Here is a 26,802-nt window from a genome sequence, read left to right as displayed (position 1 = left end):
TGTTTTTGATATCTGACAGGGCATATTTTGAGAATTCTTCCTCAAACTGCTCGATAATGCTCACAAGCCCCCAAGACCCCCTTCTCCTCATGTAGCACTGAGCCTACAATATATGTCTTCTCTGACAAGCAGTATCAGACAGACAGGTCATATTAATAACAACGTTTGCGCAATCCCCTGACATTATTTGGTGAAAAATTGACCACAACATTACGTCGCTACTCGCCCGACGTTTCCTAAACCAAATTGTAAAAAAAAACAATTCAAAGCCTTGTCATGTTTGATGAAAGGAGAGGGCAAACGTGTCAACTTTTGCCTTTCAATATATGGCAAATATCCCAGGAAAATAGGGAAAGAGATTTCAATTTTCATCAAAAATCGTCGTTAAATCAATTTAAAAAAATATAATAATTGGAACTCAAATCTCGATCCCTTGTGTCACTGGTAATCATCTGAACAACAGAGCTATCCATTTTGAAAATGAGCTGCATGGGGAGGCAAACGAAAAGTTCTTATCATTGAGTCATTATTGAGATCAAATGTAGGTCTTTAAGTTGACAGTCTGGTGAGGTATATTGTTGTATATTAGTGTAATGCTACTTCTGCTTCAAAACATAAGTGTGCACATTTACTGTATTTTCCGGAGCATAGGGCGCACCGGATTATAAGGCGCACTGCCGATGAGCGGGTCTAGTCAGGTTTATTTTCATGTATAAAGCGCACCAGATAATAGGGCGCGTTAAAGGTGTCACATTATCCATATTTTTTTCTAAATGTAAAAGACTTCCTTGTGGTGTACATAACATGTAATGGTGGTTCTTTGGTCAAAATGTTGCATAGATGATGTTTTACACATCATCTTCAAGCCGCTTTCTGACAGTCGCTTCAGAATGCGCCTTTTTGTTGGCGGTCTTATTTACGTGGCTCACCTTCGGCAGCGTCTTCTCCCCGTCATCTTTGTTGTAGCGGTGTAGTGTGCAAGGACGGGAGTGGAAGAAGTGTCAAAAGATGGAGCTAACTGTTTTAATGACATTCACATTTTACTTCAATCAATAACGGAGCAGCATCTCCTCATCCGTGGCTCACTAGTGCAACAACAACGCCGGAAATGTGTCTCGTAAAAAACTGTCCGACCGGAACTCTCTAATAACTAAAGTTCCTCGGGTAAATAATGTAAACTCACTACACCGGTATGTTTTAGTGCTTTCATGGCGAGTTTACTGACAGATATAAGAACTTTACACTACTTTACATTAGAAATGGCAACAGTGGAGGATGAATGTACCATAACAAGAAGATAGAGAAAAAGAAGAAGCTTATCGACTACAGCGTTGGCACAGACTACAAAGGCGGACTCGTGCACATTTTCAAGACTTATGCAGATCCCAAATACACATTAACAGGTACCGTATTTTTCGGAGTATAAGTCGCACCGGCCGAAAATGCATAATAAAGAAGAAAAAAACATATATAAGTCGCACTGGAGTATAATTCGCAATTTTGGGGGAAATGTATTTGATAAAAGCCAACACCAAGAATTAACATTTGAAAGGCAATTGAAAATAAATAAAGAATAGTGAACAACAGGCTGAATAAGTGTACGTTATATGAGGCATAAATAACCAACTGAGAACGTGCCTGGTATGTTAACGTAACATATTATGGTAAGAGTCATTCAAATAACTATAACATATAGAACATGCTATACGTTTACCAAACAATCTGTCACTCCTAATCGCTAAATCCCATGAAATCTTATACGTCTAGTCTCTTACGTGAATGAGCTAAATAATATTATTTGATATTTTACGCTAATGTGTTAATAATTTCACACATAAGTCGCTCCTGAGTATAAGTCGCACCCCCGGCCAAACTATGAAAAAAACTACGGTACCAAAAAGGTAAGAAAAGTTGCTTTTGCATAATATTGCTAAACAAAACGCCAGATAATGTCTTACCTTATACACACACCATAATAATACTGGTATGTTGAAGCACAGTACAATCCATCAAGCGGTGCGGCTAAATAGCTTACCTAAGTCCTACTAAAACATTTTGATAGATTTTTGAGCGCCGTGTGTAATGTTCTTTATTTTCAATGGAACATATAAAATGTTGGTGTTGTTTACTGCCATCATACTGCAGTCTACACATATTTCTTATGTGTGACTGTTATCTACTGGTCACACTTATCATTTCACCATGTACCAGATAAAATAGCTTTGAGGTCGGTAAGCACAACCAACATTATTCCGTACAATAGGCGCACCGGGCGTACTGTCGAGTTTTGAGAAAACGAAAGGATTTTAAGTGTGCCTTATAGTCTGAAAAATACGGTATTTGTTTTATTACATAAATTACATAAAATTCATTTTATGAATAATTTTCACGATGGGTAGCCTTTTTTTTCTGGCTGAGCACCTGCACCCCACATGCAAGTGTGAATGTGGCTTACACATGCTGGATACTTCTGTTCCACTCCAGTCCTGTAGGAGGCGCTAATACGTGTTATAGTGGGTGCCGACTGCTCAACTAACGAGTAAATGTTTTTCATTTGCAAAAGCAGACACAATATTAATGGTCAAAACCATAAGAGTGATGTACAGTAGAACAACTTAAGAGTGTTTTGAGATAAGAGCTGTTGCAACGATCGTGTTCCCAGGAAGCAAAAAGACGGGAAGCGGCAGAGCAGTGTGCAGGTAATAGTATCTTAATTCCAAATAACAAGGCAATAAACACAAAGAGGGACGTGCCTCTCAGAGGAGCATGGGAAGCCCAAAGCAACACTTTATTTAGGGCAAAAACATAAAAAGACTAGAAGATAAACAACAGTGTAAAGCTAACAAGCTCCTAATCATTAATCCCTGATTAATGATTAGGAGCAGGGAAGCCTCCTGATCACTAAATCAGAGGCAGGTGCAATTAATCAGCACTTCTAATGACGAGAAAGGGTAACTAAGGAGGGAAGAAAAGCTGGCAGAAAGAAAACTGGTCATTCGTAGTTTTGTGCTGGCTATAGTTTATAGTTTTCTTCTTCATGTCAGTCTCTCAATTATATACCATATATATATATATACCGTATTTTTCAGACTATAAGGCGCACATAAAATCCTTTAATTTTCTCAAAACTCGTTATAACCCGGTGCGCCTATTGTATGGAATAATGTTGGTTCTGCTTACCGACCTCGAATCTATTTTATTTGGTACATGGTGAAATGATAAGTGTGACCAGTAGATGGCAGTCACACATAAGAGTTACGTGTAGACTGCAATATGATGGCAGTCACACAAAAGAGATATGTGTGGACTGCAATATGATGGCAGTCACACATAAGAGATACCTGTCGACTGCAATATGACTCAAGTAAACACCAAAATTGTATATGTTCCATTGAAAATATAGAACATTACACACGGCGCTCAAAAATCTATCAAAATGTTTTAGTAAGACTTTGGTAAGCTATGAAACCGCATCGCTTGGTGGATTGTACTGTGCTTCAACATAGGAGTATTAATATGGTGTGTGTATAAGGTAAGACATATTTTTATCTGCCGTTTTGTTTTGCAATATTGTGCAAAATCAATTTTTCTTACCTTATGGTACCTGCTGATCTGTATTTGGGATCTGCATAAATCCTGAAAATTTGTGCAGGTTCGCCTTTGTAGTCCGTGCTGACACCGTAGTCGATAAGCTCCTTCTTCTTGTTATGGGACATTCATCCTCCTGTTGCCCTTTCTAATATAAAGTAGTGTCAAGTTCTTACTTATATCTGTCAGTAAACTCGCCATGAAAGTGCTAAAACATACCGTGCTAAAACATACCGGTATAGTGAGTTTACATTATTCACCCAAGGAACTTTTAGTTATTAGAGCGTTCCGGTCAGACGGTTTTTCACGGGACACATTTCCGGTGTTGTTGCACAAGTGAGCCACGGATGAGGAGATGCTGCTCCGTTATTGATTGAAGTAAAGTCTAAATGTCATTAAAACAGTTAGCGCCATCTTTTGACACTTCTTCCACTCCCGTCCTTGCACGCTACACAGCTACAACAAAGATGACGAGGAGAAGACGCTGTCGAAGGTGAGCCACGTAAATATCAACGTGCATACCCAGCTGGATGGCACTGGAAATAGCCAAGATGGTACGTAGGAAAAAATACAAGGAGCATAGGAGTCTTCAGACAATCAGTCAAGGAGTGGAATAGCCGAGTGCCATCCAGCCGACCAGGTGCTGCTAAAGTAGTGCTGGTGAGATTAGACACAGCTGTGCACGTCTTACAGCTCCGCCCACAGGAAAACACAGGAACTCTGAGGAAGACAAAAAGTAAGAGCCAGGTCTGCTGCACCAACAAGGGAAAACTAAGCGTACAAACCACAAGGTGGCAGCAGGCGGTGACAGTATTCCCCCCCTAATCAACGGACGCCACCTGGCGGACCTCCTGGTTTACCGGGAAATCTATGATAAAAATCAGAAATTAGGGATTTATCAATAATAAGGGAACGTGAAATCCAAGAGCGATCCTCTGGGGGGTAACCCTCCCAGTCGATCAGAAACTGCACCCCCCTGCCTCGCCTCCTAGCGTCCAGAATGGTGTTGACAGTGAAGGCTGGATACCTTCCACTTGCTGAGGAGCAGGGGGAGACACAGGTGGAGGACTAAGGTCGCTCGACTCGACGGGCTTTAGGCGGGAAACATGGTAGACAGGATATGATTTGAAGGACTTGGGTACCTTGAGTCGAGCTGTGACGGGAGTTATCATCCGCTCCACCTCGTATTGTCCGATGACTCTAGGTGCCAGTTTCCTCGACTCTCCTGATAGTGTAATGTCTTTTGATGATAACCAAACCCTCTGGCCGGGTTTGTAGTCGGGAAATGGTCTGCGATGGCGATTAGCCATGGTCTGGTTCCGTTTGGCTGTCCGCGACAAGGCAGCACGGGTATCACGCCACACACGGTGCACACGGCGCAGGAAGGCAGTCACGGAGGGAACAGTGGACTCGATCTCTTGAGAGGAGAAGATGGGAGGTTGGAAGCCATGCACCACATGGAAAGGAGACAAGCCGGTAGATGAACAGATTAGGGTGTTACGGGCATACTCCACCCATGGGAGATAGGTAGACCACAATGATGGATGCTGGTAACACACGCATCTCAGGGCCGCCCCTAGGTCCTGGTTGGCTCTTTCCGATTGTCCATTCGATTGTGGGTGGTACCCTGATGACAAACTGACAGTGGCTCCTAACAAGTTGCAGAAAGCTCTCCATGTAGCGGATGAAAACTGAGGACCTCTGTCTGACACCACATCCATGGGGAACCCATGAAGTCGAACCACATGGTTGACCAGAAGCTTGGCGGTCTCCAGGGAGGAGGGAAGTCTGCGGAGGGGGATAAAATGCGTGAATTTAGAAAATCTGTCGACTATGGTGAGGATGACAGAAAACCCCCTGGAGATGGGTAGACCAGTGACAAAGTCCAGAGCGATGTGCGACCATGGACGTGAGGGGATGGGAAGGGGCTGCAGCAACCCCGCAGGAGCCTGATGGGAAACCTTGCTTCTGGCGCAGACGGGGCATGCAGCCACAAACTTCCTAGTGTCAGTGTGAACGGTAGGCCACCAGAACCGCTGAGTGAGCAGGAACTCAGTGCGTCTGGCACCTGGGTGGCAAGCAATCTTCGAGGTGTGAGCCCACGACAAGACCTCTGGACGGAGGGTTCTCGGTACAAAAAGGTGACCAGGAGGACATCCAGCAGGGGATGGGGAGTCCCTGATAGCCTCCGACACCCGTCTCTCCACCTCCCACTGTACTGCGCCCAAAATCCGGGACTGAGGAAGGATAGTCTCTGGGAGAGTGTCTTCTGTAGGAGGAGAGAACATCCTCGACAAGGCATCAGGTTTACCATTGAGTGAGCCCGGGCGAAAAGTGATACAAAAGTCAAACCTGGTAAGGAACAGGGACCATCGGGCCTGGCGGGGATTGAGGCGTTGGGCAGAGCGGAGGTAAGCTAGGTTTCAATGATCAGTATAAATGATAAAGGGGTATTTGGCACCCTCAAGCCAGTGCCTCCATTCTTGAAGGGCGAGGACCACTGCAAGAAGCTCTCGGTTCCCGATGTCATAGTTCTTCTCTGCAGGCGAAAGGCGTTTGGAGAAGAAGGCGCAGGGGTGCAGCCTCTGATCAGAACTAGAGTGCTGTGACAAAACCGCCCGGTGTCAGATGCGTCCACCTCAACAAAAAATGGGAGATCAGGAGTAGCGTGAACTAACACAGGAGCTGAGGTAAAGAGGCATTTAAGGCGTCGAAAAGCCTGGTCAGCCTCCGAAGACCACACAAAAAGAACCTTGGAGGACGTTAATTTATTTAAAGGTTGGGCTACTTTGCTGAAGTCTCTAATAAAACGTCGGTAAAAATTAGCAAACCCCAGAAACCTTTGCAGCAGCTTCCTAGAGGACGGCGTGGGCCAGTCTACAACCGCTTGGATTTTAGCTGGGTCTGGCTTAACCTGCCCCTCTCCACAATCAACCCCAAAAACGACACTGTGGGAGAATGAAAAGTGCACTTTTGGGGTTTGACAAATAATCGGTTCTCCAAAAGTCTCTGTAAAACCAAACGGACATGTTGATGATGTAATTCAATGGAGCGTGAAAAAATAAGTACATCATCCAAGTAGACTACCACGAAACGGCCTATCATGTCACGGAGGACATCATTAATTAAACACTGGAAAACCCCAGGAGCATTCGTGAGGCCGAACGGCATGACGCAATACTCAAAGTGGCCAAGAGGGGTGTTAAAAGCAGTCTTCCATTCATCACCTTCACGAATACGCACGAGGTGATACGCATTACGTAGATCCAATTTCGTAAATACTACCGCCCCATGCAAAGGAGCAAATGAAGACTCCAGCAGTGGAAGAGGGTATTTATTTTTAATTGCTCGGTAGTCTATACAGGGTCGTAACCCACCATCCTTCTTCTTAACAAAGAAAAACCCCGCCGCCACAGGAGCGGAAGATGGACGAATGTGTCCGGCGGTGAGAGATGAGGAGATGTATTCCTCCATAGCATGCTGTTCGGGACGCGAAATATTATACAGCCGCGAAGAAGGTAGTGGCGACCCTGGAAGAAGGTCAATGGCACAGTCATACGGGCGGTGGGGGGGTAGCGACGTAGCCCGGTCTTTACAAAAAACTTCACTAAGAGAATGATATTCCTCAGGAATCAGCGCGAGATCAGGGGATTGAAGAGTAGGAAGAGTGACAAGGTTAGCCGGAGACGAAGCAGAGCGCAAACAGTGACTATGACAAAAAATACTCCAATTGGTAATTTTAAATGTGGTCCAATCTATGCTTGGATTGTGACGTCGCAACCATGGAAGTACAAGAACTAAGGGCGCCGAACGAGAAGGCATTATTAACAATTTAACCTCCTCACGGTGATTACCAGAGATAAGGAAGGATGTGGCATATGTCTGATGAGTAATATTAGCCAGGTGACGCCCGTCAAGTGAACTAACACTCTTAATACGATCAATACCCACAGTAGGAATCTTTAGATTCCACAAGACCACTGTCAATAATGTTTTCATCAGCCCCTGAGTCAATAAGTGCCTTAATAGGACAAGAACCCCCCACCCATGACAGAGTACCTTCGACTTGAAGTCTTCCCACCCGTGAGGATGCAGACGTCACCACAGGAGCAGGCGGCGAAGTTGGTAATCTTCCCTGCAGAAGGTCTCGGGTGGACGCGGAACGGCCCCCAGTAGGCCGCGCAGGACAGCGAACAAGGACATGGTCCGCAGCTCCGCAATACAGGCACAGCCGCAACCTCAACCGACGACTCCTCTCTGCAGACGACAGGCGACTGCCACCCAGCTGCATAGGAATGGCCCCCTCTAGCCCGTCCTCCGGGGCACTGCAGTCAGAAGGCGGAAGCGACGAACCCTGAGGCTTGGATGTTGATCGTGTGGACCAGGTAGATGACTGCCATCTGACGGACGGAGGATCCACCCCCTTCTGGGCGTGTCGCTCTCGTAGGCGGTTGTCCAATCGGATGGCGAGCGAGATGAGCTCCTCGAGGGTCTGGGTCTCGTCGCGGGCAGCCAGCTCGTCTTGGATCTGGGAGCTAAGGCTAGCCAGGAATACTCCCCGCAAAGCTCTCTCCCCCCAGCCACTCTCCGCCGCCAGGATTCGGAAGGAGATTGAGTGGTCTGCTACTGAGGAGGACCCCTGGCGTGTAGCGAGGAGGCGGCTGCCTGCCTCTCGTTCCCTCACGGGGTGATCGAAGACGCTGCGTAACTCAGCGGAAAATAGGGGTAAGCTGGAACGAAGTCCGGGTTTACTCTCACACACCTCCATAGCCCAGCTAGCTGCTCTTCCAGCCAGTAAACTAAGTATATATGCCACACTGGCGGAGTCTGTTGTGTATGTGTGAGGCTGCTGTGCAAAAACTAAAGAGCATTGATATAAAAAAAAGTCTGCATTGTCCAAAGTTCCCCTCATACCTGGGCGGATGTGGTATGCTGGGCTCCCGGGTAGGAAAACCCGATGTCGAGGGCATGGGGTAAGAAGGAGCTGCAGGTTGAGCAGCCTCTGAGTCTGGGAGCGGGTGAGGGACAAACAGGCGTGTATGCATCTCCTGCACAAGTGTGGTCAGGTTTAACAAAGCTTGTTCATGATCACTTATTCGCTGGCCATGAGCCCTGAGGGCCAGCTGAATCTGATTCTCATCTGCGGGTTCCATAATTGACTCGGCTATTCTGTCACAATTCAATTAAATGTGGAAAAGAGGAACCCAAGGATACAGATGGAATTGAGAGTAAATAGTTCTTTACTTAACAAAAGTAGCAATCACAACAATGATCCAAAAATAGAATATAACAAAAAGCGACGGTGCAAAAAGAGCACCGTGATAAAAAGAACAAAAGCTAATATACAAACTAACTAAACTGGGGTTAGAGTTGCAAGACGTGCAAACTATCAACGTACATACCCAGCTGGATGGCACTGGAAATAGCCAAGATGGTACGTAGGAAAAAATACAAGGAGCATAGGAGTCTTCAGACAATCAGTCAAGGAGTGGAATAGCCGAGTGCCATCCAGCCGACCAGGTGCTGCTAAAGTAGTGCTGGTGAGATTAGACACAGCTGTGCACGTCTTACAGCTCCGCCCACAGGAAAACACAGGAACTCTGAGGAAGACAAAAAGTAAGAGCCAGGTCTGCTGCACCAACAAGGGAAAACTAAGCGTACAAACCACAAGGTGGCAGCAGGCGGTGACAATTAGTTGGTGTAGCAAATATCACAATGAACCACATAAGAGCCGCCCAAAACATCTAGTCTTACTGGCCAGCATGAGCTTATAGCGAGAGATGGACATAACTTTGTTTTCCAACCATGGAAAGGAAGAAAATTAGTGTGAAGAACAGTGCTGGGAAGAAGAAGTGGATGATAGTCATTGAATTAAATAAATAATTAAAAACAAGACAGGCGTGTTGCTAACTTGGCAAATAAATTAGAGCATAACACTGCGAGTTTGCACCATACTGAAGCAAAACGAGTCTAACGCCAGCCAAAAATAGTGTCGTCCTGATACCAACATTTTGGTATTATACCAAATGTATTTTGATACTTTTCAAAATAAAGGGGACCACACAAATGGCATTATTTTTACAGAAAATATGATGATACATTAAATATGTTTCTTATTGCACTCAAAGAAAAAAATGCTGTGAAAGGTTTCTGAATCCAGCTTTCTCAACTGTATATATTGGCACATGATCCATAAAGATGTACTTAACCACTGCCCTCTTGAGCCTTTTAGCATCTATGGAATCCTTTGAGTATTTTCCATGCTGCTCAAAAAACCTTGAATGGTCGGGGACACTTGCATTAGTTTACACCATGTGGTCGTTTTAAATCCGCTAATTTTGTAATAATTGGCAACTGTATGTGGCGTCTATTTATCTATATGGGCACTACAAGGGAGCTAGTTAACTACATTCTTAACCGTTGGTCTTTAAAGTCCTTGTGAAAGTCTGGATGCTCGTCCTTTAAATGTCTACTTAAGTTTCAAGTATTGCCACCACCTTTGGCGAGGCATGTTTTAAAGCACAGCAGTACCTCAGTGTTAATAGTTTTACCTTTATCATTAGATTTGAATCCATATTGCGCTATGCGCACCTTCTTTATTACCAGTGGAATTCTCAGTTTTCTGTCTCTACACTGTTTCTGTTTGTATGCACTCTATGTGTGTATTGGCTCACTCAACATTCGCCTCCGCTCAGCAATGTCACCGCGGCACACCAGCAAAGAAAGAAAATAAAGTACTGGCATTTTTCAAAGGCAGTATATTACCTTTTTGAATTCATTAGTACTGTGAAGCTTTGTTAGTACCGGTATACCGTACAACCCTAGATAAGAATGGTAAAATAATAGCAATACGGCAGACATTTATCCAGGAAAAGCTGCTGATGGTGTGTTTGACGGAGAAACAGCTGGAAAGCGATACCGTATAAGTCCACTCTCTAAGGTATATGCTTTACATTAATATTGCATTACTTCATAAAACTACTGTAGGTGTTGCTAGTACATTCTATTATATTGTTTTATATAATATTTCATATATAAAAGGTATATTTTTATTGTTCAAATGCATGTTACATGTTAAAGGGGAACTGCACTTTTATAGAATTTTGCCAATCGTTCACAATCATTATGAAAGACATGACAACGGATGCCTTTTTCTTTTTTTTTAATGCATTCTAACTCATAAATAAACATAAATAAGAGTCTTCTTACACCAGAGTCAATGGGAGGTCCTCTATTCTGCCCATAAAACCCAATAAGAAAAACGTCCAAAAAGCGCCAACAATACTCCATTTACATTTCCTGACTTGAATAATTAAACGAGTGTTAGTGATATTGTTATTGTAAGCGTTAACGCAGACAAACTATTAATAGCGGCACCGTGATCACAAGCTTGTGTGCCAATGTTGACATGATCGACTGATCAGCTGCTTCCTCGTTTCCTTGCTCGTCAAACTTTATTGTAGCTCACCTGGATAGGACACATTCCGAAAAGTTGAGTCACTTTGACAGCCAATTTTAAGAAATGGCGAGAACTACACGAAAACATGTTTGTTCCACCAACCACCCCTTTCTTCGCGAGTAAATTATGAGTCATTCTTCATCTAAATGGGAATATGTGAACATCCTAGCAGTCCCCATTCTAATAACAGCAGACATTGTACAGTAAGTGATGTTTTATTTTTTGTTGGCTTTTATAAATGTAACAGGGTTAATTATGGCATGTAAAAATAATGTATTTTATAATGTTGTATCATTTTTATAATTACACAAAGTGTGTAAGTTACATGAAAATACCTGAAGTAGGGCTGGGCGATATATCGATATACTCGATATAACGCGGGTTTGTCTCTGTGCGATATAGAAAATAACTATATCGTGATATTGGAGTATACGTTCTCACGCAGTTGCTTTTAGCTGCGGGCATTACACTACATGCTCTTCTCACTCTTTCTTGTCTCTCCTTCTCACAGAGACATAAAACAAGTGCACCTTCTTACATACGTCACATACGTATACGCCCTCGCGGAGTAGAGAGGTACCGGCATGGGTAACGGTAGCTGTGGTGCGAGTGGTAATACGATAGAAAGAAGGTGCGAATCTCGTAACAAATGAAGGAAGAATTAATTCCCAAGAAAAACAGCAGGGGGTCCATCGTCTGGCGGTGGTTTGGCTTCAAGTGGGAAGATGTCGAACAGACAACCGTAATTTGTCAAGTGTGGGGCAAAAGCGTAGCTACAAAAAGTAGCATTAATGCTAATATGTAGCATCATTTGAAAAGTCACCTGCTAGAGAATGAAGAGTGCTTACTCCGCATGTCAACATCTCCGTTCGGTGCCACACCCACAAAATGCAGAGGCAACCATTTCCACATCAACACTGTATGAAACAAATAGTCAACAACAGAAGGAGATAACGTCCGCAGGAACCTACCACATAGCGAAGGACATACACTATTTGATTTCCTATTATGCAGCTCATTTTTATTTGACACTTATTGAAATATCTTGTTTGACATCATGCACAAAAGTGCACTTTATTTGTTTTAAACTATTGTAGTGGCGTTCTGTACAAAAAGTGCACTTTAATTGAGTGTTGTTTTGATATGTCATCTTAGTGCACAAAAGTGCACTCATAGCTTGTTTTAAAATGTCTCTGACCATCTTGCACTTTCTGTTTTGAAATGACATGAATGTTTGTGCCACTGCTTAATAACTGTTTAATAAATACACTTTTGGTCAATTGACTTAGTTGTGATTTCCCTCTCTGCATGAAAGTTTAAAATGAGCATATATTAATGCAGTATGAAGAAGAATGTTTTAATGTAGACACATAGAATCATCATACTGCTGTGATTATATGCATCAAGTGTTCATTCAAGGCTAAGGCAAAATATCCACATATATATCGTGTATCGTGACATGGCTTAAACATATTGAGATATTAAAAAAAGGCCATCTCGCCCAGCCCTAACCTGAAGGTTGTTTGATGTTTTGTCAATACGTGGAACCATTGTCTCGTTGTGTCCCTCCAACTGCAATAATTGTTGTGACACCTGCCTCTTTATATTACTGGACACGCCTTTCTACTTCCCTTTTGTCCGCGATAGAGAAGTAGGTAGGCATCCATGCGATGACAGAAAAGTGTATTTGTCTCATTAAGAACTTAATTTCACTATTTCTTGTTCTGTATTATTATACTTGTGTAGGGGTTTTGATGATTGGCATAAAAATATTGACAACGTTTGTATTTCCTGTATCGTCAGGTATGTTTTTATTTTACTGCGTTGTCGTACGTAACGCCCTTTTGTCCGCGATATCAACCGGAGAGGGGCTCGACGATTGCCAGAAAAATATTGCCAACGTTTGTATTTCCTGTATCGTCAGATGCATCGCCACAAGTAAAGTGCAGCTGAGCAGCAACCCCTGGTGTTGGTGGTGTTTATTAAAGTCTACACACAACGCAGAGGAAAAGAACACCGGTTACATAAAGTCTGCAGTGAGTAATAACAGTGATGGAGTTGAAAAAAGCGAACGTTGTGATGTGTTTTACGCGCCACATATGCTTAAAATGAGTAAAATACTTAAACATTAAATGTTATTATAAATGTGCCTGTTATTACATTACATATATACTTACATCATGTATATAAAACCTTAATGGAGGTGTTTGGATGTTTTTTCAAGTGCTCCATAGGCAGCGCAGCTGCCATAGGCTTCATTGTAAGCAGGTTTTTGATCGCATTTATTTACTATTTAGAATGCATTGAAGAAAAATACATCCGTCCTCATGTTCTCTCATGATTGTGAACGATTTCCCAAAAAAGTGTCAAATTGTGCTCTTTTGGGGGGAAACATCAATGACATTGATTTTAATTATGGGAGACGTTGATTTTAGATACAAGTGTTTTAAGTTAAGAGCTCATTCACAGTCACGATTAAGCGTAAGTTGAGGTACCGGTGTACCATGTGATAATTAGTTAGTTTATTATTTCTTCGGTCAGTGGTCAACAAAATAAACAAACGGTTTTACAATCATAAATTTACAATTTTACAGATCGAAAGGGTTTTTAGGCTGAAGTTGAGCACTTATTTTGCCTAACCCTATAAACTACAATGTGTAGTAAAACCAGTAGACACGGGGCTCTGATCTTGAGCTTCATAGAATGTGAAATTTCCTTTACACAACATAATATAAATACACCTTGCACACAACATAAACACTGTTCAAATATATACACAGTAAAGACATTAGTGAAATATCCCTGTACACGTGTTGGTTAAATATTTGTACCAATAATATACTATATACAAACACGTCCATTATTATTTATGTCCCACATTTAGTTTTGTAACAAACATTGATCATAGTTTTTTTAACTACTGGTGTTTATTCAAGAGCAATATATTTTTCTAAGACATTGGCCTTAACGTTTTTTTTAAATGTGTGAATGGAACTGGAACATTTTAAGGCATCAACCAAGCGTAATAATGTATCTATTGATTTATTTGTTGCATTTATTTTTATAAAAGGCTTATTAAAAAGGTAGATATACCGATGGGACCTTCAATGAAATGATTATGACATGTACTAAATAATATTTAGTACATATCATAATCATTTAATTGAATATATACAATATACATCCATCCATTTTTCTACCGCTTGTCCCTTTTTTAGGGGGTCGCGGGGGGTGCTGGAGCATACTTGCCAACCCTCCCGATTTTCCCGGGAGAGTCCCGAATTTCAGTGCCCCTCCCGAAAATTTTCTGGGGCAACCATTCTCACGAATTTCTCCCGATTTCCACCCAGATAACAATATTGGGGGCGTGCCTTTGGCATCCTCTCTCACCTGAAACCTTCACCCTTTAACTGCCGCATTCTGTCCTCAGTCACGTCCGCATGCTGTCCTCAGTCACGTCCGGATGCTGTCCTCAGTCACGTCCGCTTTTCCTCCATATAAACAGCGTGCCGGCCCAGTCACATAGCATCTATGGCTTTTGGAACTCAGTGCACACACAACAACCTATCTGGATTCCATAAGAGATTGGATAAGGAATCGGTTCGATAAGAGGATTCGATAATGGCATCGACATTGATATTTTCTTAACGAACATCATCCCTATCCTCCTCCTTTTATTTATTTATTTATATATACTGTATATATATATATATATATATATATATATATATATATATATATATATATATATATATATATATATATATATATATATATATATATATATATATATACAGTATATAATAAAATAAATACTTGAATTTCAGTGAATTACAGCTATATATATATACAGTATATAGCTGTAATTTACTGAAATTCAAGTACCGTATTTTTCGGACTATAAGTCGCAGTTTTTTTCATAGTTTGGCCGGGGGTGCGACTTATACTCAGGAGCGACTTATGTGTGAAGATATTAACACATTACCGTAAAATATCAAATAATATTATTTAGCTCATTCACGTAAGAGACTAGACGTATAAGATTTCATGGGATTTAGCGATTAGGAGTGGCAGATTGTTTGGTAAACGTATAGCATGTTCTATATGTTATAGTTATTTGAATGACTCTTACCATAATATGTTACGTTAACATACCAGGCACGTTCTCAGTTGGTTATTTATGCCTCATATAACGTACACTTATTCAGCCTGTTGTTCACTGTTCTGTATTTATTTTAAATTGCCTTTCAAATGTCTATTCTTGGTGTTGGCTTTTATCAAATACATTTCCCCAAAAAATGCTAATTATACTCCAGTGCGACTTATATATGTTGTTTTCCTTCTTTATTATGCATTTTTGGCCGGTGCGACTCATACTCCGGAGCAATGTTCCCTCTAATTTTTCATGAACGCAAAAACTCCCTGAGCATTCAGTGGAGGCCATGTGAGCAACATCAGACGTGCACACTGTGGCTACACCAGCAGCACACCTGTCCCAAACCTGACTAAATAACAAGTTCAATCTCCATCCATCCATCCATCCATTTTGTACCCCTTGTCCCTTTCGGGGTCGCTGGAGCCTATCTCAGCTGCATTCGGGCGGAAGGCGGGGTACACCCTGGACAAGTCCCCACCTCACCGCAGGGCCAACACAGATAGACAGACAACATTCTCTTATTATTATAATCAAATGACAGCAGTCATTTCCATTTCTAATATAAGTGTTTAGGCCCACTAACAATGACAATAACAAAAAATATTGTTTTTCATGAACTGTGTACTTGTACTGTTTGTCTGGGTGGAGGTCCTGCTTTGGAAATAATTTGTACCCCTTTCACACATTGCATTTAGTTCCCATTAAAACATTCACATGTTGCACAATGAGATGTAAGCAGGAGATCATGTGTACATTCCTGCAACTTCCTGTTTGTAAAAAATATATTTTTATTAGTATTTATTTAATATACTAACAGCATTTCATGATTAATATTTATAAATTAAGATTCCTAATAAATGACACTAGAATAAGCACACATTTGATTGGTAAATCATAGTGTAACGACCTCGAATGACACTTTTTGTGCGGTGTTGGAGTTGTCCGACTTTTTGTGTGGCTGTAAACGCATCACTGGCTAAGTGCCATATGTGCATGTGTTGGCGCAAGTGAGAAAGAGCGAGCGGCTGCTGTTGATATAACAAAGTTGCTTTTGGTCTGGTTTGTACTGCAGAAAATGACCACTTTTGCTAGATATAATTTTTTTTACTAAAGTTTTGGTGATGTGTTTACGGCCGACAAAGAGTTTTGCTCAGTAAAGCGACGGATGGAATTCATGTCCTCAAAGCGTCTCGACAGACGTTACAATATTTGAACAATGACGACGAAAACTGTTTTCTCTGTCGTGTCCGTGTCGTGTCGAAAATTGTTATGCGCTTATTTTTTTATTTGATTTTGTGCGCTGCATAGATTTGCCGTGCGCAGAGGACGCTTGAGCAGTGCGCAATTGCACAGGGAACGTTGCACCTTAGAGGGAACGTTGCTCCGGAGCGACTTATAGTCCGAAAAATACGGTATTTATTTTATATATATATGTATATACAGGTATATATATATATAATAAAATAGATACTTCAATTTTAGTGAATTACAGCTATATATATATATATATATATATATATATATATGTATATATAGCTGTAATTCACTGAAATTCAAGTATTTACTTTATATATATATATATATATATATATATATATATATATATATATATATATATATATATATATATATATAATTAAATAAATACTTTCATTTCAGTGAATTACAGCTATATATACATATATATATATATATTAGGGCTGCAACAACTAATCGATTAAATCGATTATAAAAATAGTTGCCGATTAATTTAGTCATCGATTCGTTGGATCTATGCTATGCGCAGAGGCTTTTTATAAAAAAAATTATAATTTTTTTAAAAATAAACCTTTATTTATAAACTGCAACATGTACAAACAGCTGAGAAGCAATAATCAAAATAAGTATTGTGCCAGTATGCTGTTTTTTTTCCAATAAAATACTGGAAAGGATAGAAATGTAGTTTGTCTCCTTTATCCAATTATTAATCGATTAATCGAAGTAATAATCAACAGATTAATCGATTATCAAACTAATCGTTAGTTGCAGCCCTAATATATATGTATATATATATATAGCTATACTTCACTGAAATTAAAATATTTCTTTCTACCCCCCCCCCCCCCCCCCCCCCCAGCGGACATTTTGAATATCTCCCTAATTCTGAAGTCTCAAGGTTGGCAAGTATGGGGGTACACCCGGGACAAGTCGCCACCTCGTCACAGGGCAAATATGTAATATTTCCCCCAAAATTATTTGAATGTGTAATATTTGAGTAAATATATTGTAGACGATAAGGCTGTACTGTAATGGCCGCCATTGCTAACTTGTTATGCTAACGTTAGCTTACCTGTCGCCGTACCTTTCAAAAGGTCGAGAATGTACACTGAGCAGCATTACGCGCCACAGTCTCCACTTTGCTTTTTTTTTTTTTTAGCTGCCCTCAGTCTCATTTGAGTGAGTAAGAGTAAACACTTTGTCAGTAAGTCGCTCGCCGTTGTTGCTGTTAGCGAGCATGTCGCGCGATACCGAATGGTGCGTTCAAGCAGTGTGGTTTTTTCTCACTCTTCTCACTGTGCCTGTATTTTCAAGTGGGGCAAACGTAGTTTTTGATAGATTTCTTGTGTTGGATCTCACTAGATTGTGTACCAACTTACGGTTTTTTGCTAGCAGAATATTTTCTCGAATCTTTAAAAAAGAAGTTGCTCCTCTCTCTCTCCGTCTCCTCCTGCAAGCGAAGTGCGCACGTTCAGCATCTCGCCGCTCTGCAAGTGGCCACCCCCCCCACACCCTCCCACTATTTAGATCCACGATGCATCCCCACAACACCTGTGCGGATTTTCACGGATGACATTTGCCGCCTTCGCGCACCACCGCGGCGTGTCTGGCAGGTGTGGAACGCCATGTCCTGGCGGGATTTTCCTCCCCACGGCTGGAGAAGACACGCTGGAGCCACGCGGAGCGCGCCCACGTCCCTCGGAAGGAGGTGAAAATCATCAGCAACTCCTGCAAGGGAAGGGAGAGGACACACTTTTGTTGGACAGGATCTGTCGAGGAGGAGATACCAGACTGAAGAGATGGTAGACAAGTAAGTGCCACCAACATGGAATCCTTTCTGCATGTTTGCCAGGGATGCTCACTGGAAATATATATATTTTTTGTAAGATCTTGCATGAATTTTAGTATTTCAAACTAGTCAAAAATATTTATGGTGAATTTTATTTATATATTACATTTTTTTAAATATATTTTCATTCAATGAAAAATTTAATATTTGTTATTTATAATATAATTTAATTTGTATTTTAATATGCATGATGTCACAATTTTTTTTTAGATTGTGTTTACAACTCCAATCCCAGTTGGACAAAATTTGGGATTTACATTCATAAAGCAACTGAAAAGAGATACAAATTCAATACCTGTGAAATACAATATTTAAAAAAAGGGAACATATATTTTTAACACAAAGTGGTTATGTAATTGCAGGCAATTAGAGCAGTATTTTGATGTTTAATAAATTGCCATTCAGTCCAATGGTTTGCACTCTAATAGCAACAAGCTATAGTGCAAAGCAGTGTTTAGGTTATTTCCTAGTAAACACTGGCAACTGGAAATATTTAGTTTTTTTTGTAAGATTGTACATGCATTTAAATGTTTCATATACACATGCATACTGCTTAATATAATTCCGGTGACTTTTCCCATTAATATTAATTTTACTCTAATTCACATTTTATTTGTAATGATTTTTGTTACATTTTTGGTATTTTTTTAAAATATTTTTGTTTGAGCAAAATGTATTAAACAATATTATTACAAAATAATCTAATTTATACATATCATTTTTCCTCTTTTTTTTTGAAAATTATTTTTATAAACTCCAACCCAATCCCAGTTTAAAAAACATTTATAAAGCAATTGAGAATAGATAAATACAATACTTATTTTTTTTAAAAAGGGGAAACATATTTTTAACAAAGTTATGAAAGCAAGCTTGCTTTTCTTTTGCTTTTCTTTAATTTGATCAATATTTTAATGTTTAATAAGCTTCCATTCCATCCAATGGTTTGCACTCTGACATCTAATAGCAACAAGCTATAGTGCAAAGCAGTGTTGAGGTTATATCCCCGTAACCTCAACACTGGCAACTGGTAATATTTATCCATCCATTCATCCATCCATCCATTTTCTACCGCTTATTCCCTTCGGGGTCACGGGGGGCGCTGGAGCCTATCTCAGCTACAATCGGGCGGAAGGCGGGGTACACCCTGGACAAGTCGCCACCTCATCACAGGGCTGGTAATATTTAGTGCAGTTTCATTTTTCATATGCACATGCACACTGCTTAATGTAATTCTGGTGACTTTTCCCATTAATATTATTTGATTCTAATTCGCATTTTATTTTTAATGATTTTTGTTAAATTTTTGGTATTTTTTTTAAATATTTTTGTTTGAGAAAAATTTATTAAACAATATTATTACAATATAATCTCATTCATACATATAATTTTTCTTCTCTTTTTTTCTTTTCTTTTTTAAATAATTTTAACAAACTCCAACCCAATCCCAGTTTAAAAAACATTTATAAAGCAATTGAGAATAGATACAAATACAATACTTATTTAAAAAAAAAAAAAGGAAAACATATTTTTAACAAGTTATGTAATTGCAGCAAGCTTTGTTTCTTTCATTTGATCAATATTTTAATGTTTAATAAGATTCCATTCCATCCAATGGTTTGCACTCTGACGTCTAATAGCAACAAGCTACAGTGCAAAGCAGTGTTGAGGTTATATCCCCGTAACTTCAACACTGGCAACTGGTAATATTTAGTGCATTTTAATTTTTCAAATACACATGCATACTGCTTAATAAAATTCCGGTGACTTTTGCCATTATTATTCATTTGATTCTAATTCGTATTTTATTTTTAATGATTTTTGTTAAATTTTTGGTATTTTTTTTTTAATTTTTGTTTGAGAAAAATGCATTAAACAATATTATGACAATATAATCTCATTTATACATATCATTTTTCTTCTCTTCTTTATTTATTTTTTTAATTTTTTTTTACAAACTCTAACCTAATCCCAGTTTAAAAAACACGTATAAAGCAATTGAGAATAGATACAAATACAACAATTTTTTTTTTTAAATAAAAAAAAGGGAAAACATATTTTTAACAAAGTTATGTAATTGCAGCAAGCTTTGTTTCTTTAATTTGATCAATATTTTAATGTTTAATAAGCTTCCATTCTATCCAATGGTTTGCACTCTGACGTCTAATAGCAACAAGCTATAGTGCAAAGCAGTGTTGAGGTTATATCACAGTAACCTCAACACTGGCAACTGGTAATATTTAGTGCATTTAAATTTTTCATATACACATGCATACTGCTTAATATAATTGTGGTGACTTTTCCCATTAATATTAATTTGATTCTAATTCGCATTTTATTTTTAATGATTTTTGTTACATTTTGTTTTTTGTTTTTTTATATTTTTGTTTGAGAAAAATGTATTAAACAATATTATTACAATATAATTTCATTTACACATCATTTTTCTTCTTTTTTATTTTTTTTAATTATTTTTACAAACCCCAACCCAATCCCATCTTAAAAACATTTATAAAGCAATTGAGAATAGATACAAATACAATACTTGTTAAAAAAAAAAAAAAAGGGAAAACATATTTTTAACAAAATTATGTAATTGCAGCGAGAGTTGCAAGCTTTGTTATCAATATTTTAATATTTATTAAGCTTGCATTCAATCCGATGGTTTGTACAAGCTATAGTGCAAAGCAGTGTTGAGGTTATATCCCAGCAAAAGCATGTGTAACCTGCTCCATTGTGTATTAATACGCCACAATCATATGAAATATGAATGGGGTTATGCAACCTTGCATTTGGCATTACACGCTGAAAAGGCATCTTTTTGCTTATCAGCAGCGTTGTAGGCAGTGGGAAGTTTGCTGTAAATATGGCAATGAAAAGCATGCATATCAATTATTATAAGTAGAGTTTTGTGTGTCTAGCGGGAGGTTTTCCACTGAGGGCCGCAGACTAAAAAAATCAAAGCATGTGGCATTTTGGTATTTTTCTTTTTTTTTTAACCTTTAGGGCTCCCCTCAAGTTTAGAAGGGTCTCAGTCATAAAACTGTAAAAAACAAGTCACATATATATATACTGTATATATGTATGTTTGTCTAGATCAGGGGTCACCAACCTTTTTGAAACCAAGAGCTACTTCTTGGGTACTGATTACTGCGAAGGGCTACCAGTTTGATACACACTTAAATAAATTGCCAGAAGTAGCCAATTTGCTCAATTTACCTTTAACTCTGTTATTATTAATAATTAATGATATTTATCTTTGTGGAAACACTGATCATCTTAATGATTTCTCACAATAAATATCAATATGCAACACTTTATTTTTATATTTTCTCTAAGTGCACATTTTTCAAATTGAACATTTTCAAATGATCACTTCTAAGACAGTCTTGTGAAATCACAATATCCCATTTTAACTAGCTAGCCACTAACATTTTTTTTAACAAATCATGAATTACTTTGCACCATGTTTGTACAAATAATAACTCATGTAAAATACAAAAGTAAACTCTCAAATTTTTAAATCATGTCACACTTTGAACTGGACACCAAATCTGTTATCTGTTTCTTTGTCAGTTAGTGGGAAGCCTGGCATTGCATGCTGTTAACTAGTGTGTTGTACTCTGGTGTGTAACTTGACACTGCAACTCTGAGTGAGTCTTGCAGATGTGCATCAGTGAGGCGTGTTCTGTGTTTGTTCTTGATGAAGTTCATGTCAGAAAAGGCTGATTCACAAAGATAAGATTTTTCCTCATTGTTTGCGGAACCTTCTTAATCTTTTGGACATATTTTCACAGCAATCTGGCCTTAAGCTTAATTATGATAAATGTAAAATATTAAGGATCGGAAATCTAAAGGGAACGTCCTTTCGAATGGAATGCAAAGTGCCTGTTTTGTGGACAGATGGACCAGTTAACATACTTGGTGTTGTTGTCCCAGAAAATCTGGAAGATTTAGGCTCAGTAAATTATGATAATCGACTAAGAAAGCTGGACAAAATTATGCAATTATGGAAAGGGAAATCCCTAACCTTGTATGGTAAAATGTCTATTGCCAACTCGTTAATTATTCCTCAATTTATTTATTTGTTTTTGTCATTACCAGCTCCATCACAAAACTTTTTTAAGATTTATGAGCGGAGGGTCTTCGATTTTGTCTGGAACGGCAAACCAGAAAAGATTAAAAGAAAGGTTTTGTACAAAGAGTATGAATATGGGGGCCTGAAACTTCTCAACCTTGAAGCTATGTGTCTGTCTTTAAAAGCATCAATTGTTCCAAAGATGTATTTAAACATTGAGTGGTACACAAATGTCCTGTTGGACAAAAAACATGTACTGTATCAAAAGAAATTGTATCCTTTTTTACAAGTGATCCCCTCCCAGAGAGTCTGCTGGGAAACATGGCGAGGTTCATAAAGGAAACAATCCACTCATAGTGGTGTTTTCAATTTTATGTGCCAGAAAAAAGAGACGATATTTTGCAGCAGTTAATATGGATGAACTCTAATATTGTAATAGATGGAAAGCCTTTCTTTTGGAAAAATATGTTTGAAAGAGGAATCATTTTTGTCAATGATATTATCAATGAGAATGGTAAAATGCTGAAGTATGATGAATTTAGAGCTATGTATGGTGATGCTTGCTCAAGCTTTTCATTTGATCAACTAACTGGAGTAATTGGGAAAAGATGGAAACAAATAATTAATTATGGAACTACTAAATTATTAGTTTGTAAACCTCTAATAAGAAATTCTAGTTGGCAAAAAGGAACTAAAATAAATAGAAAAATATATAATTTTTATTTAATAAAGAAATCTTTGAAGGCTGCCTCATACAACACAAATGGAAAATGGGAGGACTTTTTTGACTGCCCGTTGCCGTGGGATGCCATATTCAAACTAATCTATAAAACCACTATCGATGTGCAAAATCGTTATTTTCAAATTAAAATTATTTATAACTTCTTACCCACAGGGAAAGTGTTAAAATTATGGAATATGACAGAGTCAGATGATTGCCGATTTTGTTGTCAGGAGCCTGAATCCACCCTGCATTTGTTTTGGTATTGTCATATTGTGTCTTTGTTTTGGGTGGAAGTTGAAAAAATGTGTTTAAGGATTGGTTTGTTTATGAAGCTTAATGTGGTTTCTGTTATTTTAGGAGAGTTCATTGACAATCATGATTTAGTCAATTTAATTATAGTACTCGGTAAAATGTTTATTTTTAAGGCCAAAAACAGATATTCACTTAGTATTACTTTCTTTAAAACATTTATTCAGTATTTTCTAACTTTAGAAAGTTACATGGTTGAAAACGATAATGATGCCAAAAAACATTATAAAAAAGATGAGAAGTTTATAGATTATATGATATCTGTTGTTGTGTTCCCTAATTTGAGTGACCTGGACATAATCTGGACTGTACATAAATGCTTATTTTGAAAATGTAATTTTGTTTATAAATTATATGCAATCTGTTGTGTTCCCTAATTTTTTTCTGTGTACATGAATGAAGGTGTGTGTTGCTGAGTCCGACTTGGACATTATCTGGACTGGGCCTGGTTTAAAAAACCCTTTAAACAAATCTAATTTCATTGACAACCTGGTCTGTTGAAGATAAGGCCCTTTTTTTAAAAATAAAATAAAATAAGATAAATAAATAAAAAACATTTTCTTGGATAAAAAAGAAAGTAAAACAATATAAAAATAATTACATAAAAAATAGTAATTAATGAAAATGTTAGTGGACCAGCAGCCTATACAATCATGTGTGCTTCAGGGACTGTGTCCCCTGCAGATGTGTTGTCTATGTTGTGGGAACCAGAATATTGGTAGCAAAATAAATAACCCCTTTTGTGTGAGTGGGTGTGGATGAGTGTGCATGGGGGAGGTTGTTTGGGTTGATGCACTGATTGAAAGTGTATCTTGTGTTTTTTCTATGTAGATTTAATTTAAAAAAAAAAAAAAAAATTTAATTTTTTTTTTTTTTTTTTTAGAACAGGCCCGCGGGCGACTCATCTGGTCCTTACGGGCGACCTGGTGCCCGCGGGCACCGCGTTGGTGACCCCTGGTCTAGATCATCTTCAGATTTTTTTTATTATTACTATTTTTTTAACGTTTTATGCCGTTTTTGATCAAGAAAACATTTTTTAAAGTGCAATAATTTTGAGTAAGTAATAGGAGCCTTAAAAAGGTCAATACTTCATAAAAACAGTCATGATTCGTTATTAGTTTTTGAGCAAAGATAGTACAAAAAAATATCCCACTAAAATTGTCAGGGATCCCAAAGGGCCCTACTCATAAAAGTGTTAAAATAAAGTCATAAATTATTTTACTTTTTTTTACTGATCTCTAGATTTATTTCAGATCTATTCATCAATTATAAGTTTTATGATTTCTTAAAATGTTTTTTTGTTTTATGCCCTTTCCTCTTAGTCATAAAAAAGTTAAATTAATATTTCTACACTGAATTTTTATTACACTGATTTTTTTTTACACTAAATTTTTCAGCACTTAATTTTTCAACACACGCATTTTGCGTGTGTCCAAACTTTTTCCACTGAGGGCCACACACTAAAAAAATCAAAGCGTGTGGGGGGCCATTTTGATATTTTTAATTTTTTTAAACTTTAGGGCTCCCACTTAAGTTTGGTGCCAGGGACCCGGAAGGTTCTCAGTCATAAAACTGTTAAAAATAAGTCATAGATATATGTATATTTTTACAATCTCTAGATCAACTTCAGATCTGTCAATTAAAAAAAGTTGTATTATTACTATTTTTTTTTTACGTTTTATGCCATTTTTGTTCAAGAAAACACTGTTTTTAATGGCAAAAACTCAAAATGTGCAATATTTTCACCCTGAACTTTTTTAAAGTGCAATAATTGTGAAGAAATAATAGGACCCTTAAATAGGTCAATCATTCATAACAACATTCATGATTCGTTATTTTTTGAGCAAAGATATTAAAAAAAAAAAAAAAAATCTCACTAAAGTTATCAGGGATCCCAAAGGGCCCCACTTATAAAAGTGTTAAAATAAGTCAAATTATTTTACTTTTTTTACTGATCTCTAGATTTACTTCAGATCTATACGTCAATTATAAGTTTTAATGATTTTTTAAAATGTTTTTTTGTGTGTTTTATGCACTTTCCTTTTTGTCGAAAAACAAAACTTAAATTAATATTCATACACTGATTTTTTTACACTGAATTTTTCAACACATGCATTTTGCTTACACATTTTTATTCAACTTAACTTAGTTTTTTATGGTAAAAACACAAAAAAATTCTATATTTTCCCCAAAAAATTATTTTTAAGTGGAATATTTGATGTGAAGTCATTTGAGCCTTCATTAGATCCATCATTCAAATTTTAAATAAATACATAATCAAAAAAGTTCTATTATTGCTTTTTTTTTATTTTTTTTTACGTTTTATGCCGTTTTTGTTCAAGAAAACCCTGTTTTTAATGGAAAAAACTCAAAATATGCTATATTTTCACCCTAAACATTTTAAAAGTGCAATAATTGTGAATAAGTAGTAGGAGCCTTAAATAGGTTAACAATTCATAACAACATTCATGATTCATTAGTATTTTGAGCAAAGATAGTTTAAAAACAAAACAAATCCCACTAAAATTGTCGGGGATCCCAAAGGGCCCCACTCATAAAAGTGTTAAAATAAGTCACAAATTATTTGACTTTTTCTGTAGATTTACTTCAGATCTTTTCGTCAATTATAAGTTTTTATGATTTTTTAAAAATTTGTTTTATGCCCTTTCCTTTTTGTCATAAAAAGCTTAGTTTTACATAATAATATTTATACACTGATTTTTTTTCCACACTGAATTTTATTACACTAAACTTTTTTTACACTGAATTTTTCAACACACGCATTTTGCTAACGCAGTTTTATTCAACTTAACTCATACTTGCCAACCTTGAAACCTCCGAATTCGGGAGATTGAGGAGGGGGTCGGGGTAGGCGCGGCTGGGGGAGCGGGGTTTAGGGGGGAGGAGTATATTTATAGCTAGAATTCACTCAAATTCAAGTATTTCTTGTGTGTGTGTATATATATATATATATATATATATATATATATATATATATATATATATATATATATATATATATATATATATATATATATATATATATATATATATATATATATATATATATATATATATATATATATATATATATATATATATATATATATATATATATATATGTATATATATATATATATATATATGTATATATATATATATATATATATGTATATATATATATATATATATATATATGTATGTATGTAAATAAAATAAATGACTTTCAGTGAATTCTAGCTGTATACATATATATGTATTTTATTTTATATGTATATATATATATATATATATATATATATATATATATATATATATATATATATATATATATATATATATATATATATATATATATATATATATATATATATATATAAAAGTG

The 26,802-nt window shown here is 37.5% G+C and overlaps 2 protein-coding genes across 16 annotated transcripts in view; one reads left to right on the top strand and one right to left on the bottom strand.

Annotated features, from left to right (window-relative positions):
• LOC133640772 (fibrinogen-like protein 1) overlaps positions 1-26,802 on the bottom strand; it is a 201,189-nt gene that overhangs the window by 133,338 nt on the left and 41,049 nt on the right. For 13 of the 15 annotated variants that reach the window (XM_062034382.1, XM_062034381.1, XM_062034369.1 and 10 more), the window contains exons 6-8: positions 18,012-18,188; positions 17,533-17,910; positions 14,438-14,615 (exon numbers count right to left, since the gene is read on the bottom strand). The gene's annotated coding sequence lies outside the window, so the exon portion shown is untranslated. The remainder of the gene's footprint in view (positions 1-14,437; positions 14,616-17,532; positions 17,911-18,011; positions 18,189-26,802) is intronic. The other 2 variants (XM_062034375.1, XM_062034374.1) reach the window with 2 other exon arrangements.
• The window catches only part of kcnk2b (potassium channel, subfamily K, member 2b), a 60,811-nt gene continuing 52,032 nt past the window's right edge, over positions 18,024-26,802 (top strand). The window contains exon 1 of the mRNA XM_062034384.1: positions 18,024-18,270. Within this exon, the coding sequence (XP_061890368.1) occupies position 18,270 (1 nt within the window). The 5' untranslated portion in view covers positions 18,024-18,269. The remainder of the gene's footprint in view (positions 18,271-26,802) is intronic.

The sequence above is a fragment of the Entelurus aequoreus genome, linkage group LG23 (genome assembly GCF_033978785.1).
Source record: "Entelurus aequoreus isolate RoL-2023_Sb linkage group LG23, RoL_Eaeq_v1.1, whole genome shotgun sequence".
NCBI lineage: Eukaryota > Metazoa > Chordata > Actinopteri > Syngnathiformes > Syngnathidae > Entelurus > Entelurus aequoreus.
Note: the sequence above shows the minus strand (reverse complement) of the source record. Positions and strands in the feature narration are given on the sequence as shown.